At 34.4% G+C, this 19887-nt stretch overlaps 2 protein-coding genes across 2 annotated transcripts; both read right to left on the bottom strand.

The window, feature by feature from the left end:
• Positions 1-1896: 1896 nt before the first annotated feature.
• On the bottom strand, positions 1897-11958 carry LOC124924733 (receptor-like protein kinase FERONIA). The gene is made up of 8 exons (XM_047464728.1): positions 9141-11958; positions 8399-8658; positions 8104-8239; positions 7857-8023; positions 7248-7371; positions 6702-7112; positions 6450-6503; positions 1897-2303 (listed from the first exon to the last, which is right to left on the bottom strand). Exons 1-8 carry the CDS (start codon positions 11791-11793, stop codon positions 1897-1899), a joined length of 4212 nt encoding a protein of 1403 aa, XP_047320684.1. The 5' UTR covers positions 11794-11958.
• A 3532-nt stretch (positions 11959-15490) lies between these two features.
• Positions 15491-16363, bottom strand: LOC124924732 (probable 26S proteasome subunit YTA6). Its single transcript, XM_047464727.1, has 4 exons — positions 16329-16363; positions 16116-16128; positions 15821-15943; positions 15491-15718 (listed from the first exon to the last, which is right to left on the bottom strand). Exons 1-4 carry the CDS (start codon positions 16361-16363, stop codon positions 15491-15493), a joined length of 399 nt encoding a protein of 132 aa, XP_047320683.1.
• Between the last annotated feature and the right edge of the window lie 3524 nt (positions 16364-19887).

Raw genomic sequence — 19887 nt, 5'->3', positions numbered from 1 at the left:
AACAGTTTCTTCAACATCCTTCATGTAGTACGAAGAAATTTCGTCGAAAACAACATCTCTCAACACAGTGCATTTGTGTGGGTTGATGGATCCATACACCGCCACCCTTTCCTTCTTTGGTCATAGCCGATGAACGCACATTTGACTGACTTTGCATCCAATTTGCTCCTCTTGAGTTTGGAATATGGACATAACAAGTAGATCCAAAAACTCGAAAATGCTTAACATTTGACTTAAAACCAAAAAGCATCTCGAATGGAGATTTAAACTCATTTGGGCTAAGCGGAACTCAATTGATGACATAGGCAGCACAACTCATACTTTCCGCCCATAACTGCTTTGGTATATTCTTCATATGCAGCCAAGACTTACAAGTCTTTGTAAGGTGTCAAATCTTCCTTTCGGCTATCTCATTCTGTTGTGGGGTCTCAGGACATGAAAGTTCTCTTTTTATGCCATTTTTCCTACAAAATATTTCAAACTCTTTTGAGCAAAATTCCCCACCATTATCTGTCCGCAATACTTGAATTTTCCTTTCTTGTTATCCTTCTATCGTCTCCTTGAACTCGAGAAATTTATAGAACACTTCAGACTTCTCTTTCACAAAGTACACTCAAATGAACCGGGAAAAATCATCCACGAACAACAACATATATTTACTTCCCGAGTATGAGGCAGTTCGAGTTGGTCCCATCAAGTCACTATGAACTCAATCCAAAGAACTCTTACTTCTCGAAACAGAGTTGTCGAATGGAAGTCGATGAGCCTTGCCATATTGACACCCTTCACACACACTGGCCTCCTCAATTCTCAGATCTTCAGTTAGACCTTCGATAAGTTTCTTTTGAGACATAACACTAAGCTTAGTCATATTGACATGCCCAAGTCTTGCATGCCATAAAAAGGAGGTACTTTTGTCGTTCACTTTTTCTATGTACGAGTTTGAAGCTGAAAGGACAAAGAGATCATTTACCCGAGTTATAGTGTGGACCACATCCGCCTTGATTTCTTTCACGTTCCTTAAGAACTTCACATCATGTGGATCGAACAACACAAGGTTTCCGATGTCTATAACATTTGTGACTAAGAAAAGGTTCTTCCGAATTCCTGGAACATGATAGACATTCTACAGAGTAATAGATTCTCCTTTGTCATTTTCAATGACAACCGATCCTTCCTTTTTAACTTCATGAACGAGTTATTTTCCGTGACAATACCACTGCCCCCATTATGAACTCGACTCGACGAGAACACAGAATCATCTCTAGTAACGTGATGTCCGCACCCTGAATCAACGATCCACCTTTGATCGATCTCCTGTTTACCGCGAGAAGCCTCTGTTTGTTTTTCCTTCAAAGTCGTCACATCGACATGAAAAGCCTTATCCCAGTCCTCCTCAATACGATGATCAGACTTTTATCCGAGATTTGAACTAGCAAAATTTCTATTCAAATTTACTCGACAATCTCTCTTGAAGTATCCTGTCTTGCCGCACCTGAAACACTTAAGGGACTTTTTAGGAATATTTGAAGAATCCTCACCCGTTTCTTCTTTCTTCGACTTTCCTTTTTTCCAGCTTGATTTCTTCACGAACAATGCATTGTTCGACTCCTCTTTTATACTCGTTCCAGCTATTTGTGTAGCCAATGACTCTTGAGATGACAAGAGATTTTCAAACTCCTCGAGTGAAGGTTATTAAGCCCAAACTTGAATCGATGTGATGAATGGTGTATATTCGGGTCGAAGTCCTCGAACAATATGTCTCTTTGTTCGAGCCTCTAAGATTTTATCATCTGGGTTCAATAAAGAAATTTCTAAGCATATGTTCTTTACCTTAAGAAAGAACTCCGAGACAGATCCGATTTGCTTTGCAGCTGCTAACTCGTTTTCAAGCATCTAGAGACGTGCATCGTTCTTCTTGTTCAAAAGACGATCAAGCGTTTCCCAGATCTCACGAGTAGATCCACAACCGATTATGTGCTCGAAAAGATTGTGGGAGATTGACCTTTTCAACATAAATTCTGCATTCGCGTTGAGTCTCTTCCACTTTTTCGATGCTTCCGCATTTTCAACAACATCCTTAGAAACTACATCATCATCGTCTACGACGATGTCCCACAAATATTCCCCGATCAGGTATGATTCCATATAGGTTTTCCATATCCGGTAGTTTGATTGGTTTAACAGCTCCAAACCGAGTCCAGCTAAATGACCACTACTTTCTATATCGAATAACAACGATACCTTCTTCACCAATGTTACTAAAGCTCTGATACCATGTAACGAAGTCACAATTAGGACATCTAAGATTGAACCGTGAATAAATATATTAGAAAATGAATAGAAACTCTTGGAGAATGAAAACAACCTTCAATGAAAATATGTCTATTGAAATTGTTGAAATAAGAACACCATTACAACATTATATAAAATAAAAACATAACTTAAACATTAACTAAGAGAAATGAAGAGTTTCATTACTAGAGATAAGACCAAGTGTCTTGGACAATCCAAGAGACTCTTGAATAACAAAAAAAAATCCTTAATTATTATTATTATTACTTTAATTTCTAACATTAGGTACTCGTTATCCTATTGCACATGTATTGAGTTATGATAATTTCTCTGTTGGCCACCGAGGTTTTCTTGCAGTTGTTATTGCAGGTACTAAGTCTACCTCTTATCGTCATGCTTTGCGGGATCTAGGCTGGCGTGAAGCCATGCTTGTATGTGCACTTGCTACTTTGACTTGTGAGTTAAAGTAGTTGAAGGGGTTATTGAACTTTTTGAGAGTATCACATTCCACTGCTATATAGGTTTATTCTGACAGTCAATCTGTGTTACACTTAACTCATAATCCCGTGTTTCACGAACGCTCGAAGCATATCGAGATTGACTGTCATTTATTCGAGATGCTATTATTGATGGGACTATTATTGCTTCCCGTGTTGCTACCTCTCTTCAGTTAGCTAATATTTTCATTAAACCATTAGGAAAGCAGCAGTTTGATCCTATATTGTTCAAGTTGAGAATTTGTAATTTGCATGCTCCAACTTGAGGAGGGTGTTATATTAGATTGCATAGTTCATTTAATGTTAGAATATAATATAATATATATGTAAGATATTATCATAATATCATAAATTGTGATAATATCAATATTATATTATATTATTATATTAGTTTATTATAAGTTTAATCTAATGTCTATATATTAGACATAACCTATGTAACTCTAAGATACATCCTTCAATATAATTTTAATACAATTCTCTTCTTTATTCTAACATTTCTCATTTTATTGTTTGAAAAATTGTTAATATTTAAAAAAGTTAGAATGTTATAAAATAAAATAATAATGTTTTAGTTGTGCCATCATCTCTTTGGGTTGTTTCCAATGAAAATATTTGAAAAGTCCATCAAATAACCTTATGCACAAACTTATTAAACTAAGGTCTCGTTTGATCAAGTATTTAAACGCTGCGTTGGAGAGTTTGAGCATTTGTGTAACAAAATGCTACACTAAATTTGCGTAATAAGCTCACGCAAAATATTATAATTAAACACATTTTGCGTTTAAACTCAATTTCTTTCTCACCGTTTAAGCTTATAATTTCATCACTTTTAAATATTTTTTATTCATTCTCTCATATATATTTTATACTTTTCTAATCATTTTATTTATTTTTTCTCATTTATTTAATCTTTTTTAAATAATTTTATTCATTCTCTCCTCTATTCCATCTATTTCTAATATTTTTATATAAAATTATTATAATAATAAAATATACATTTAAATATATTTTTATTTATTACTTACAATATATATTTTAATATATAAAATAAATAAACAAAATAAATACACTGTAATTTTTTTAAATTTATAATTATAGTTTTAAAAATCAAACTAGTCTTAATTAATTGAGATGAATCAAATGTGACAGAAATGAATGATGATTAGAAGACAGTGGGAAGGCAAAAATGATTTAATAATTAAAAAATTTAGTGGAAGGAAAGTGTGAAAAGGTGAAAAAATATATAATAATAATAATAAATTATTTTCTCTATTAATTATGATCAACTCTAAATAATAAGTATATATATATATATATATATATATATATATATATATATATATATATATATATATATATATATATATAAATTTATTTATTTTAAAATAAACTATTATTTATTTAATATATCATATTTATATACATATAAAATTATATACTTATAAAAATTAATATTCATATTATTTATTTTAAAAATATATTATTTTTTAATTTAAGTCATTTAATATATTTAAAATTATATATTAACAAAAATTTATAAAAGTTAATATATTAATATAATTTATTTTTAAATATGATATATTTTAATTTAAATCATTTATTAATATTTAAAATTAAATTAATAAATATATATAATATTAATTATCAAATAATATTATAAATATAAAAATAAATAAGTTCGGATGTAGCTAATCAAATCCAGTGTCGTTCCTGAGATTTTTTAGGCCTTAGGCGAAAGCACGAAATTGGAGTCCTACACATAAATTTCACTTGTGTTTCACCGTTGATCTTCAATAACCTTTCAATATCTACAAAGATGCAACATAAATTGTCAACGAAAGTGACTTCTTTTTGCATTTTTAGATGCAAAATCATTGATAATTGTATCGTAATCAATATATTCCAAAAAATCTTTTTCAATACATAAAATAGCAAGTCCATTCAATCTATCTTGAGACATCGAAGATCTTAGATAATTTTTCAATAATTTTAACTTAGAAAAACTTATTTCAGCAGAAGCTACCGTAACAGGCAATGTTAGTAAATCATCTCAACTAATCCTAAAAAATTACCGTTAGAACTTTGATTAAGTTTTTCATTTGAACCAAGAAATGCCAAATTATTTTTTGCAAGACATTTAACAATAGCACATATTCTTACTAGTACTTGCCTCCACCGGTCTCTTTCTTTCTTGATCTCAAGTTGCAATTTTTTATCAATAGTTTCATTTTGTTCTAACCTTTTTCTTCAAGTCCCACCAGGTTTTCATATTTTTGTAATGTTCAGCGCTGCGCTCATGCTCTTGTTCTAAACTTCGTTGTGAGTTTCGTTGTCGATTTTGTTGTAGGATACAGAGACTGAGAGAGACAGACAGTGAGACAGACAGTAGGGTTTTCAATTTTTTGTTCTGATAGTGTTAGTTTGTTTCTCTATTTGGACTATAGAGCCATGGGCCAAAAAATCTAACATAATAAAAAAAATTAAAGAATAAGAAATTAAAAATCCTTACTAATACCTAGCATATATAAAAATAATGGGCCCCTTTTTGGTCCTAGGCCCTAGGCCGTGGCCTAGGCTGCCTACCCCTCCGGGCCGGGCCTGTATTCACTCCACTTAAACTTTCAAATCTATGTATTTTGGAATTATAACAACAAAAAATAGGTCAGAAAATGCTACTACTTATCGTAACTAATAATCAGATAGATAACAAAATAAATGAATTAATTTGTATCAACATTCACAGACCAAACTCATTGTTCAATATAAACTAACTGTAAACATAAGGGAAATTGCAAGAAACGCGACCGTGCCGCCTCTTCGCCTTCCACGCTTCGTGTGCCGCGACCGTGCCGCCTCTAACTTTCCACGCCGCCGCAACCGTGCCTCCTTTCCGATTTCCACGAGCTTGTCGTCGCAAGACGGGACCGAATCACATTAATCACGAGACGAGACGAGACTGAATCAACGTGAGACCGCATCCAACCTCATCATCATCATATGCATTCAACTAACAACTTAAAAAGTACAGCAATATCATCATTTGCATTCAACCAACAACTTACAAAGTACAGCAACTAACAACTACATCTTGAATCAACTGAATCAAGTCTCGAATTTGTTAGAACGAGTTATTAGACACAAAAACATTCGATTCAACTATAATGGAAATAAGAACATAAATCACATAGATATTAGAACGAGTTTTGTCCGTCGAAGGCGGAGAAGAGAGAAAAGAGAGAACGGAGAATTAAGAAATGAAAAAGAATTGAGAATTTATAATAAAAAAAATTAGGGTTTCGTCGCGTCACGATCGTGCCGTCGCACGACAGGTGTATTTTCGTTCGAAAAATGGGAAGTGGTCATTTACACAAATTTTATTGGGCGGTGATCATCTCCCAACAATATTATATTACGGTCATTTCATCCAATTCCCCCTCAAGCTCACTTGACTCAATGACTGTATAACCGGATAAGTTCTTCAATATATAAATGTTTTTTTGGAAGGAAATATATATATATATATATATATATATATATATATATATTTACTAAATGCGAATCTACCCAACCCAAATTATATATATATATATGCAAAGAGTACAACATGGTTTTATTTGATGTCCAAACACAACACATTGATTATTTATCACTAACCGTGAAGTTGCATTTTTGCTACCATAATCTGCGGAGAGACCGTGTTAATCTTACCTGCATCAATACAAATGATTCGTACACATTTCAAAAGGCCATATGTATTATGATTCTTCACATAATTTCAGTCCTAAAAATAGATTACATGCTGCCAGTTTGCCTACTTCCCTTAATTTCCTTTGTCAGAGAGATCATGTTTGAAGAATGGTAAGTAATACTATTTGAGTGATGTTGTGAATACTCTGCGAAAGAAACTTGTTTTGGTTGTTGCTCGAGGTCCTCGTCCTCTGTGTACAGAACTATCAGTATTAACAAGGTCTGGGGAAGAAGAAGGTTCTGATGCTATCAACAATATCCTTTCCTTTGCTTCTATTTGTTCCAAAGCCTCTGCAACTTCTTTCATTGAGGGCCTTCTCTTAGGATCAGCTTCCAGACATTGTAGGGTAATGCTAGACGCCTCCATTGCACCCTTGGATGAATACTGACCCTTAATGCGGGAATCCATAACATATTTAATCTTCGTTTTCTTGCCAAGATAGGGCTTTGCCCACTCAACCAAATTCTGCTTTTCTTGGGGACGATGGGTATCTAAAGCACGAAAGCCAGTCAAGATCTCCAGGAGCACGACACCAAAACCATATACATCGCTTTTCTGATATAGATGGCCTGCATAATGGTAAATCCAAATGAGGGATCATGGTTCACAACAAGAAAGGCAACTGGGAAAATGCTCTGTCAAGCTAGATTTAAATTAAATCACTTTAGGAATGCTTCTTTAAGGCTTGCTATAAAATTCCATACCCGTTGCCACATATTCTGGAGCGGCATAACCCTGAGTTCCCATTACTCTTGTTGAGACATGAGAACCCCCAACATCTGGTCCCAACTTTGCTAACCCAAAATCTGTCAGTTTTGCATTGTAGTCCTGAATAAGGAGAAAATCATGAGTTAGATCTATTGAAGCCTTCCTCATTTCTGCATTGTGTAGTCTGTCTGTCCTGTGCATCTAAGAGCACTGTCTACTAGCTCAACACTAATTACATCAATCAAAGTGATTCAAGTTGCCCAGACAGTCTAGGATATTAACAAATTACATTATGTATTACAGTATTAACAAATTAAACATTCTATCTTAATAGTTGGGTTGTTCAATGAATGAAAAATATTCAGTACTCCTCCTTTGGTAGGGACTTGGAGGATGATGAAATTTTTTTAGAACATTATGAGAAGCATCGCCAAGAAACAAGAGAAGACAATGAAGTCGCAACTCCAAAGAGATATGTTTAAGCTCCAGAACAACACAAATTACGACAGGAAAAAACAAATGCACACTAATTTCAAATTCATTCAACAATAGTTGAGCAACAACAAATTTTATAAAACAGAGAACAATAAGAAAATAGAGTTAACTAGCTTGAGTGTGAATTCTGTAACCTTGTCAAGCAGTATATTGGATGATTTGACGTCCCTGAATATTATTGATACACTTGAAGTGTGCAAGAAAGCAAGGGCCCGGGCAGAACCAATAGCTATCTTAAGCCGCATATCCCAAGAAAGTGGTACAGTAGCTGTATTATCTACACGACGATAAACAAAGAAAGAAATAATGTCTTGTTTTGTTTCTGATCACACGTGCCTGAAAAAGAAAAAAACTTACTGCTGAAAAGAACACGCTCCAAACTTCCCTTCTCCGCAAATTCATATACAAGTAACAGAGCCCTGTCCTCCGAACAGTACCCATACAACTTAATCAAGTTAGGATGTGATACGCTTCCCAGAAGGTTTACTTCTGCCTGTAATGCAAAGTGGAAAGCAAAACAGGTAGTGTATTTAGAAGGACCTAATGCACATGCATTTTGAATGACTGGATTACAAAGATTTGATAATAAGAGAATAACTGCAATATCAAATATTATTATGATTTAAGCTTGTAGTTCAATCAAGTGATTGACCTGCCACTCCTCAAGCCCCTGGAAACCGTGCCAATTATGTTTCTTGATGGCTACAGGAATCCCTTCACCAAGCCCACATGGTTCAAGTGTCTTTTCGTTAATCCAACCTTTAAAGACTGACCCAAAACCTCCTTCACCCAACTTGTTGAACTGGCTGAAGTTTTGCGTAGCAAGGTTAAGATCATGCAAGCTATAGACTTTTGATCTCCCTTCCATGTAGCCACTCGTAAGGGGAGATACAACACTATTACTAGTTGATCCTGAAACTTTAAGAAAATGAAATGGTTGGTTAACTGATGACAGTGAAAGTTATCATACAATAAGTAAGAAACTTGAACGAATTTCAACCATGGTAGCACATGACCACAACAATACATGTTGATTTTCTTTATGATCTTTACAAGCCAGTACGTACTATCAGGTCGCGGTCATGCAAAGTGACAACAAGGAATTCCATAGTTTGATGTAACCATTTAGGAAATATCAAATTTCAGCCTCAGTTGATCAATGATTCTCTTCCTACTATGCTTCTCAACTAGGTTTTATGCAACATATTAGAAACCGGAAATGAGAACTTCAATATTAAAAATGACGAGCAAAAGTTATCTGTTCATATTTTAGTTGAATATAACTCAATCTATTTCACATCCATTCACTTAAATAATGAGAGTTTTGGTTCATTATATAATTGAGTGCAATATCCAATGTCTAATTTAGATATAGACTAAAGGAGATGTACTACCTTGTTCAAGATCATCGCTTGACCCTGTGAGCATATCATCATTCTTTGTTTCAAAAAGTTTTCCAAATAATTCTTCCGGTATAAAATTTTGAAATTCATTCTTGTCTGACTGACTCTCAAAAAATTCTACCGGTACAATAGGAGGATCAATTTCTTCATTCTCATGTTGTTCTAGCTGGACCTTGAATTTATCCAAGTTATTCATTTCCTCTACGAAAGAATCTTTTTCCTCACTCAAAGAGTCAAATATAGACTGAAGCCTGCTCACAACATCAGACATAGAAGGTCGTTTTTTAAGATGGTTATGTAAACATTCCATGGCAATTGTTGAAAACAATTTGACGGATGCAACTGGTATTTGGCCTCTCAAAGAAGGGTCAATCATTTGGTCAACCGTTTCATCTTTGAAGCAACTTTGGGCCCATAAAGCAAGACTTCGTTGCTCCTCCTCAGCTCTTGTGTCTACAGCCGGTCTTCCACAGAGAACTTCCCACAGAACCACACCGAAAGCATAAACATCAGTTTTCATGGTTAATGTTCCATTTAAGAAATACTCAGGGTCTAGATATCCAAATGTTCCTTTTACTAACGTGCTTACATGGGTGAGTGAATGACTCAACCTCACCTTTTTGCACAATCCAAAATCTGAAATCTTGGCTACCCAGTTCTCATCCAGTAAAATATTTGTGCTCTTCACGTCCCGATGAATGATATTGGATTCACTACCATTGTGAAGGTAATTCAAACCTCGGGCAGCACCTAGGCACATTCTTAGCCTGCTTTCCCAAGTCAAAGGTCCAAGTCTACCTTTACCATTATTGTTGCTTTTATACAGATGATCAGCAAGGGTCCCACGTTCCATGTATTCATAGACAAGGATCATTTCCTTACTTTCATGACAATAGCCAATTAAAGCGAGAATGTGATCATGTTGAAACTTGGAAAGTATTCCAATCTCTGTCCAAAACTCTTCTGCCCCTTGTTTGGAATCGGCACTCAACCGCTTTATAGCAACAGTTTTGGTCATACCTTCAATATTGCCTTTGTAGACCTTACCAAACCCTCCACTTCCTATAACTAATCCATCATCGAAATTTTTAGTTGCGGATTTCATTTCAGCTAGTGAAAAAAGACGACATAGTTCCTCAGGTGGGTATGAAAAGAAAACTTTGTGTTGTACATTTTCTCTCAAAACACGTAGATGGTGAACAATGATATTCAGAATAATTAGTAGAAGAACTACAATTGTAAAAATAGCGTTTCTACCATGTAAAGCTGATGCAAACCTTTGGGGGTTTTTAGTCTTTGTAGCTTGAATTTGCATTAATGGTTTATCCGTTGGATTCACCCCAGCAAGATTCTTGTCAGGATTGCTCAACTTAAATACTTCCAATCCTTTTAAGATGGAATCCATAGGTACATCTGCTAACTGGAATTCACGAGTTAAGTTTGAGTAGAAAGCTATGAGCAGATCATGCTTACCCTCCATTCTATCTCCTTCCATCATCACTATGTAGTCGACATGCATTGCAACACCATGCCCTCCTGCCCACTTGATCAGATCCCCATTACTCTCAGCCATCTGATTATTTATGAATATACTGAACTCTCTTTGTCCCGTCTCCTTTATTTGGTAATCAAGCTCACAAAGATGGAATCTAACCAAGTATCTGAATCCCAAATCAACAGGTAACTTCCATGAAAAATTGAAGCCACTCTTTGTCATCTTGCTCGAGTCCATTAATTCCCAGGATGTCTGGTACACTTTTTGTGGTGCAACGTAGGTGGGAATTTTCCTGTAGTTTATCTTCATTGATGTTGTTAAAGGAGAAACGTTTGATCCTGGTTCTACCAAATAGTCGGAGTCACTAGACCACTCGCGAAACATTCCTGTATCTTGTGCAGACAAAATCGAGATTCCACCAATATTCAACCTGTGTACAGTCTCTAGTGCAATGTTATTACCAATTAGAAGCTGGTAATTCTGTCCAACAAAAGTTGTCCCCGAATCACCTTGTCGAGTATAGTAAAGTGTAGTGGGCGTGGAGACAACTTCAATTCCATTAACAAATGCATAAAACTCATCGCGATGATAGGTTCTGGATGGCGAGAATGTTAAGCTCAATGGTTTATTTTCTTCAACATGCAAGGAGAACTCTTTGATAATAGGTTTTAACCCAAAAGCATCAGCTGACAAGGAAGTACTGAAGTTACTAAGGAGGGTGTAAGGGCCAGCTTTAACAGTAAAGAAGGCGTTTGACCTTGTGAAACCTGCATATGAAGTAGGATAGAAGTGCAAGCGTACGAATGTTGGGCCTGAAATGACGTTGAATGTATATGTGAACTGTGAATGGGAGACACGAGCTGTCGAATAGGGAACGCGATCAACATAGAGATCCTTCTCAACTGCTTTTAAGATTTTAGTTTTACCATTTTGTTTATCGGCAACAAAGAATTTAGTACGGGCATCTCCAATCCATTGCCGTCCATCTGAATTAGTTGAATTGCCATAGGAGCCACAATTAATAGCAATAACCTCTGTGGGTTTAAATGGATTAGGAGTTTCACCATTAACCAGCCAAAGCCAAACAAGATAATAGTAGATGAAACACAACAAGGTAAATATGGTAGAGAGCTTATGCATAAGAAACATCTTTTTTGGCTGTATGTAAGAGAGCAAGGAAAAACTTCACCATATATAATGTAGTATAAGATTCCTCTCCTTTTGGCCTTCATTAAGCTGAATGATAATCAAAATAATTCAAATAAGGAATAACACAGAAGGTAACTATCATCACATTAAAGGTCATACAAACTAAGGAATTATGTGAACAGCTAACCAGCATGAGCATCCCTAAATGTGAGTTTCATCACATTAAGTGAAGTTACTCCAATCTAGCGTACTTGAATTTGTCAACGACCTAGGTCCTTTGCAAGTGATTAGGCCGAAGGAGCTTGTTCTATAGCTTGGCGACAATTTGTTTGAACATTGGGAGGAGATTTCCCCTAAACTCAATATTGATAGTGAGTGACGGTATGATTCTCAGAGAAACCAGCGAAAAATAACGAAAGTCTCTAAGTGTAACGTTGTAATCTCATTTAGAGCAGCCGAAACTCCAAATAACTCCATGATTCCTCCTCATGAAACTTGAAACTCGTAGAGAGAGAGTCTGTGTTTAAGTTGTTAACTCGGTGAAGAAATGGGGTTCTATGAATATCGACAGTCAACCGTCAACTTCTGCGTCAATACTCAATATTGAATCATTAGTCTCCTCACCCTTTTTATTAATGATTTTTGTTTAAAACAATATTATTTAGATTCATAATGAATTTTATTTTAATTTTCTTAATTGATTTAAAATAAATAATTTAATAGTACTTGTTATTTATATATTTAAAATAATTATAAATATAGATAAAAACAATATTAATCTCTCAAAATTTTAATTTTTTTTAGTTTGGAGAATTACATAAAAAAATATGTGTTTATAAGGCAACCCAAACTCTACAACCCTAAGAGGAAATGGGATGAAATGACTAATAATTGTTTCAATTAGGTTGATGATCAGTGCCTAATAAAATGGTATAAATGATTATTTTTTATTTTTCGGACAAAAATATTCAACGCGGTTTCGTCGCGTTTCGCGTAACGCGACGGGTATATTTGTCCGAAAAATATGAAGTAATCATTTGGGCAATTTTTATTAGGCTTTGATCATGTGCACAATTAAAACAATTATTATGATCATTTCATCAAATTTTCCTAGGGCTTATTTCATCTTTATTTATTGGGAAATTTGAGGAAATGACCCCAAAAAGGGGGCTAATTATGTTTGGTGCGGGCCACTAATTTTTATAGCGCTGGTGACCCCCAAATATTTTAATGACCATTATACCCATGCGTCACGCACCCTCCAGATGCGTGACGCACCCTGAACCCTATAAAGACTTAATTTTTTTTCATTTTCGTTTCATTTTCTCTCTCATCCGGCCCCTTTCTTCCCCGTCTTCTCCGCTCCGCCGTGAAACCCTAATGGTGGCGGAGAAGATTTCCTCTTCTTTTTCAACAATGAAGAACGAATCGAAGAGGCACCGTCGACCATTCCACTATATTCAATGGTCTAGAGCTGCGAAGAACTTCTAACGGCGAACTGCGGCTCCAACGGCGAACGAAGCAAATTTTTTCACTATATTCGTTTATATTTTGTGTTTATTTTATTTACATATGATTGTTTGTGTTAATTTCCTTTACAAAACATCATTGATTCGCCCTGATTTGTTGAATGCAGGTTGGTTGGTTGGATGCGTCAAGTAGGATGCGCCACGTAGGATGCGTCACGCAGGTGCGTCACGTAGGATGCGTCAAGTAGGATGTGTCTCATCTGGTTAGCACATTCTCTGTCTAACGCTTCTTCTGGTTTCCTTGTTTTATCGTAGACGTGTGAAATAGATACCAACTTATTTAGGTTTCCGGAGGAAGGATCACTAGAATCAGTTATTATAGATAGTTATTGATTTATATCTAAGGTTTGAACATAGTGTCGATTTTCCAGCAAGCACACTCCCGTTGACGTGTAATATCATATAGCTGTGGAATCTCTATCTATGGTTTGGAACCTATTGCGTCCCCTTTTTTTTGTAACCATTGTTGTATCATTTCGAAAGTTATTTTGGCATGTTATTGTACCCTAAATAACTTATCTTGTGTTTTATGATATGTTGCATCTTTTCAGTTATGTTCTAGATCTTCCTTTTGTTACCTTTTTGAGAATTATGCAGGACTTTTGATTTTTTTTTTTGTAATTGATTGTTTACATAAAGTGTTAAAACTTTAGAGTTTTGAAAGCCATTGCTAGTCGACTTCATGCTGTTTTATTTTGAATATACACTTACCTCCCATATGTAGATGTACAGTGTAATGAAAGAATAATAATAATATGCTTATTGTTATCAAACTTGATGCTTTCATGGAGGCTTACAATTTTATTGAATCAATACCGATTGGTTTACTTGCTTGAAATAGTATAACATTGCTTTAAAGTATTCTCTTTTGTTTTTGATGTTTCAATTGTGTGACTTGCTCTAGGATATTGCATTGTTATTTGAATGAACTCGGAAATACATTTCAAGAATGACGTCTCCAACTCTCCATTGTATCCTTTTGCAAATATAAGTCATACCCAATATTGAATTTCTCATTTTGATGTCTCACATTACTGCTGAACATTGTTGTTAGGTTGGAAAATCATGGATTGGACCCAAATGCTGAAATTGTTCCCAAGTGAGTATGATATCAATTTCTTTATACATTCATACATATAAATCTTCAAATCCTTCATAAAACAACTAGACAAACAGGCACTTAAAAAGATTGCACATGCTACATTGTAATGTACCTTATTTGCTTATCCTATCTTGAAAATTTTATAGGAGTTGAAAGTAGCTTATTTGTTCATACAGGGGACCAATAACTGGGAAAATCGATCCACGGGCAATGCATGGAACTCCTTAGCATTGTCTCCAAAAAGTGATGGTGGCAGTGGTACTCGACCATCAACTGCAGCTAGCGATAGAGGGCATGAACCTGTTCCAAGTTCATGGGGTTCAAATTCTAGGCCATCATCAGCCTCTAGAGCATTGTCATCAAACCAATCAGCATTTACATCATTACGTCCTCACAATGCAGAAATAAGGCCTGGAAGTAGCTCACAAATAGTAATGTTAGGATATCATATGTTCTTACACAAATAGGAAAATGCATTTTCTCTTGCAATTGCAATCTGATGCATTATGGCAATTATTATAACTTCAAGTATGCTTAATTACCATACTTGAAGAATGATAAAAAATCACTTTATTATAGTATGGACTTGAGTGTGTAATGAGCTCTAAAATGAGTTTGTATGTAGAATTCTATTTAGAAATGAAAAGTCTTTATTAGAGTTGTTTAGAACACTACTACTTCTAAGCCCAGAAAGATACAGGAGATGATGATAACTGAGAAGTTCTTGAAAACCTTCCCTAGACACTGTTGTTATGTATTATGTATGTAAGAATGTATGTATGAGCCCTAAAAGGCTTTCCATTTTATCCATGTAATTTTGGCTTTGACTTTGGCTTGTAGATGAATTATGGAAAGAGTGATTGGAGTTTTATTGGAGATTAATATGCCAAATTAATTCAAGCAATGTTCTTGTTTCTTCAAATGCTGATTATTATTAATAAAAAGTTTTTTGAGTTATATATCAACATATAGTTAAAAAATTAAACAATTTTTACTTGCAAAAGAAAATTAATTCAACTAAAAGAAAGACTAATAAATAAAAAAGAGTGTTATATTTTGCTATCTATTAAGAAGAAGCTAGCAATTCAGATTGATTAGCAAAGCCAAAAGATGATATCTTCCTGCTTCCTCCTTGACCATACTTTTCATTCCATTTTCGAAGCTCGTTCATGTTAGATGCCTCATCATTCGTAAACACTAGCCAAGAGAATTTTAGCCATGTTGTCTTCCTGCTTCCGCCATGGACTGTTTTAGCTAAGAAAATTTTGAATATCTTGACACTTTCACCAAACCACTGCAAACATCATTTGTAAACACAAGTGTTCAGTAGTTGTTTTCTTTCTATTAAGGGAAATCAATAGAAACAAAATAAAAATTAAATTCAACAGTTAGTTACCTCTGATAATAAAGTTGAGGTAGTTATGTTGATAAAACTTGTGCTTGCTTTAGTTGCAAGTGCCTTAGCAATAAGGGTTTTCCCAATTTCAGGAGGTCCAAAAAGTAATATCCCCTTGCAAAGCTAAAACAAACAAACAAAATTATATTCTTTTTTTCTTTTATAAATGGGAGTATTATGATGAAATAGACTAATGAAACAGTACTACTAGTAGTAATTCAATCATTCTTCTTCTATTGAACGATTTAAGAGGCATATGCGTGACGCACCTGCTTGACGCACCTGCGTGACGCACCTGCTTGACGCACCTGCGTTACGCAACTGCGTTACACACCCGGATTCCGCCGCAACGGTGACATTCACCTACTCAATCCCTAATCACTAAACCTTAACAAACAATGCGTCGAAAGAGAGAAATAAAGAAAGGAGGAAGAATACAGTTTACAGATTATGAATATATAATGAATCTGAAATGCAAAAAGCTACAAAATGATCCATTTGTGGTAACCTGTAATCTGTAATCTGAAGGATAGCAGCGAACATCTCCTTCGTTGGGGTCTTCGTCGGGGATCGTCGTCGGGGGTGGTCTTTTTAGAGAGAAGGAGGAGAATGAGAAGTGAAGAAAGAGAAAAGAAAGAAAGAAATGGGAAGAACTGGATTTTTTTTTATTATATAGTAAGGGCATTGTGGACTTTTCACAATGCCCTCGGGTGCGTCACGCAACCGGAGGGTGCGTGACGCAATAGGGGTATTTTCGGCAGAAAATTTTTTGAGGGTCACCAGCGCTATAAAAATTAGTGGCCCGCACCAAACATAATTAGCCCCTATTTGGGTTCATTTCCTCAAATTTCCTTATTTATTGGGATAAAATCATATTTTTATCTTAAAATTTAACAATTTATTATATATCTAATCAATTTAAATATTAAAATTATTCTTTACTTACTTATTTTATTTTATATTAATAAAAGTTAATATTAATAAAAAAACATTTTATTAGGGTTATTTTGGTCATAATAATTTTAAAAAATAATTTTTTTTTAGTTTCATCAAACATGGATTTTTTTTTAGGAAAACCCAAATAAAATAAAATAAAAAACATTTTCTCAAACAAAGCCTTATACCTATTTATCTCACTCTGTTTTAATGATTGGATATTTTCTTTTGTTATTTGAGATTTTCTTTAAAAAAATGGAAAAGGGACTAGGCCGAGTCTTATTAGGCTATAGTTAAAATATGTTATATTATTTTTTTATTTATTATTATTTTTTTTTTTTGTATATTTTTTGTATATTTTTTTTATTGTAATTAATTTATTTTTGACAAGACTTCTCCCTTCATTTTAAGTCTTATAAACTTTTTTTTTATTTGAAATATATAATTATAATAGTTTTATATTTGTACTTTTTTTTAAGTAAGAAATGATAGGGAGAGAATTTAGAAAAAAGAATGACATTCACAATTTAATTAATCCAAAAAGAAAAAAATTCTTTCTTTTTTTCCTCACATTTATATTTTTATTTTTTCGATTTATTTTTAAGAGAAATGATTATGTGAGGGAATTCGGTAAGAGAATTTGGTGAGGAAATGACTTAGCATAATCTTATTTGCCCAAAAAATCAAATAATTTCTCTCTTTTTTCTCTTTCCTCTCACTTTTACATTTTCCAAGTGATGTCAAGTCATTCCCTCACCAAATTCCTTCACTCTATCACTCCTCTATTTTTAAATAAATAAAATCAAAATAGTTAAAACAATTAATTAGACTAATTATTGTTATAACTAAAGTCTAGTTAATTAAGGAAAACGATCAAAATAATAAAAATAAAATTATTTAAGACAAATGCTGTACTCATTTATCTAAAAATAATTTAAAAAAAAAATAAGGGACAAAAATAAATAATTTAAAATGAATTGTTATATCTATTTCATTTAAGATAATTATTTATTTAACTCTAAAAATATAAAAAAAAATTGGTAAAATATTTTCCATATTTATTTTAATATTTTGTTTATTTAAAAAAGATCAAAAATAAAAATAAAAAGGTGAAAGAAAAATCAATTTAAAAAACCCTTAAGGATTTAATAAAAATAAATATAAGTAATCTAGTACAGCCGAAACTCGAATGATTCGTTGTAGCAAGAACTACAACCATCGAATGAGCGTTGAATTTTCATCTAGCGCCCAGGAAGCGTCCGCTTAGCCGGTTGTAACTAAGGAGAAGCGCACGCGCATCGCATCGGATTGGTTAACATCCGTTAGTTAGATCGCTAACGGACCGCCCAAACGCCAACGACGTTGAACGGATCGCTAACGGAGTGCGTCCCAGCATCAAAACGATGTCGTTTTGGACTCCGGTCTTCTTCTTCAACGCGACGCCGAACAGATAAGGATGAAGAACCGTGGTTGATTTCTCTAACTTTGAACTCAGCCGTTAATCCACTATTTCGGCTCATTTAAAGCTTGAAATGATCACTCTACGATGATGATCATTTCTCCCTATCAAAATAGGGATGATTCATCCCTATTCTGGCGGAGGAAGAACCGTGGTTGATTTCTCCAACTTGGAAACTAGTCGTTAGTCCACCATTTCGGCTTATTTAAAACTTGAAATGATCACCCTATGATGATGATCATTTCTCCCTATCAAAATAGGTATGATTCATCCATATTCCATTAATGGCTTTTGGCCGATTCAGGCCATTTGGAGTCTCCACCGACTCGGGGATAGTATAAATACACCTCCTGAGTCATTCTGAATCCAAAGAACCAACTCATAACCTCCAAATCGAAGAAAATCAAAAATACACCATTAAAACTTGAAGCTTTTAGATTTTTCGAATTTTCTGTTTGAGGCATTAAAACTTGGATCTAAGCATCCATAAAGCTTCTTTAAGGATCAATGAGTGTTCTTCAATCCTTAGTAAGGTTCCAATCACCCTCTAATTCATATTCACAATTTGAATTTGATATTTTATATTTCAAATTGTAAAAGCTTGTATGTTTGCTAATTATGATGTTTTATGGTTGAAATTCATCCCTAGATGATTTAGAAACTATCTGAATATGATAGAATCGATCAATTGATCTAAATAACAAAACCCAAAAATTTTAAAAATAAAAAAAATGGGTTTGCTATTTTTGAATTAATTATGTTAAATCATAGCCCACAAAGCTTCCTAACATGATTGTAATGATGTTGGGAAAATATTTGGATCATGTTTGATCCATCTCGAACATGTTTGATCAAAATCATTTTTTTTTTCAAAATAAAATGAAAATTTTGAGTTCTTGATTTTGTCAAAACGAACAGACAGTGTTCTTGTTTTGGTATCAATCAAGTATATGTAGTATAAGGAAACTATTGGGTTTCTCCTTACACTTCAAAACAACTTTAAAATCAAAAACCAATTTTTTTTTTATCACAAACTGTTTTGAACAAATTGATCATCATCCAGGTCAATTGATACCTTGAGATGATGATCAACATGTTCATGGGAACATTGTAAAGCTACCCAAACTCTTAGATCAAATAATTAGAACTAAAAAAATGAATTTAAAACCTACACTTTTGTGTTCTTGAGGATCGATACTTGTGTTAGCCTAGGACCGAGATGTCCGACCGAGGATCCTCGGTCGGGACCGAAACCTAGGGTCGATGTTCTTGAGCTAGGACCAAGAGTTCCGATCGTTGTTCTTAAGCAAGGACCGAGAATTATCATCTAAGATTGAGAGGGCCGACCTTGGGATTGAGAATCTCAAGTTTGGGACCGTGAATCCCAAACCATAGGACCGAGAATCCTAAACCCTATGACTAAGAGGTCTAACCTTGGAACCGAGAGCTCCCGAACCCAGGACCGAGGGACTTAGCCCATAGCTAGCCCATGATCGAGAGGTTTATACACCTCGACTAAAAATCTTAGCCCTAGGTTAACTCAAAACCGATAAGTTTATACACCTAAACTAGTAAGATCAGTCAATGATTGAGAGTCTTTAACACCTCGACCGAGGGACTTCAACACCTAGACTGAAGATCCCAAGCCTCGACCGAGAGGCTCCTCGCCCCG

This window comes from Impatiens glandulifera, chromosome 2 (genome assembly GCF_907164915.1).
Source record: "Impatiens glandulifera chromosome 2, dImpGla2.1, whole genome shotgun sequence".
Lineage (NCBI taxonomy): Eukaryota > Viridiplantae > Streptophyta > Magnoliopsida > Ericales > Balsaminaceae > Impatiens > Impatiens glandulifera.
This window is presented reverse-complemented; position numbering and strand designations above follow the sequence as displayed.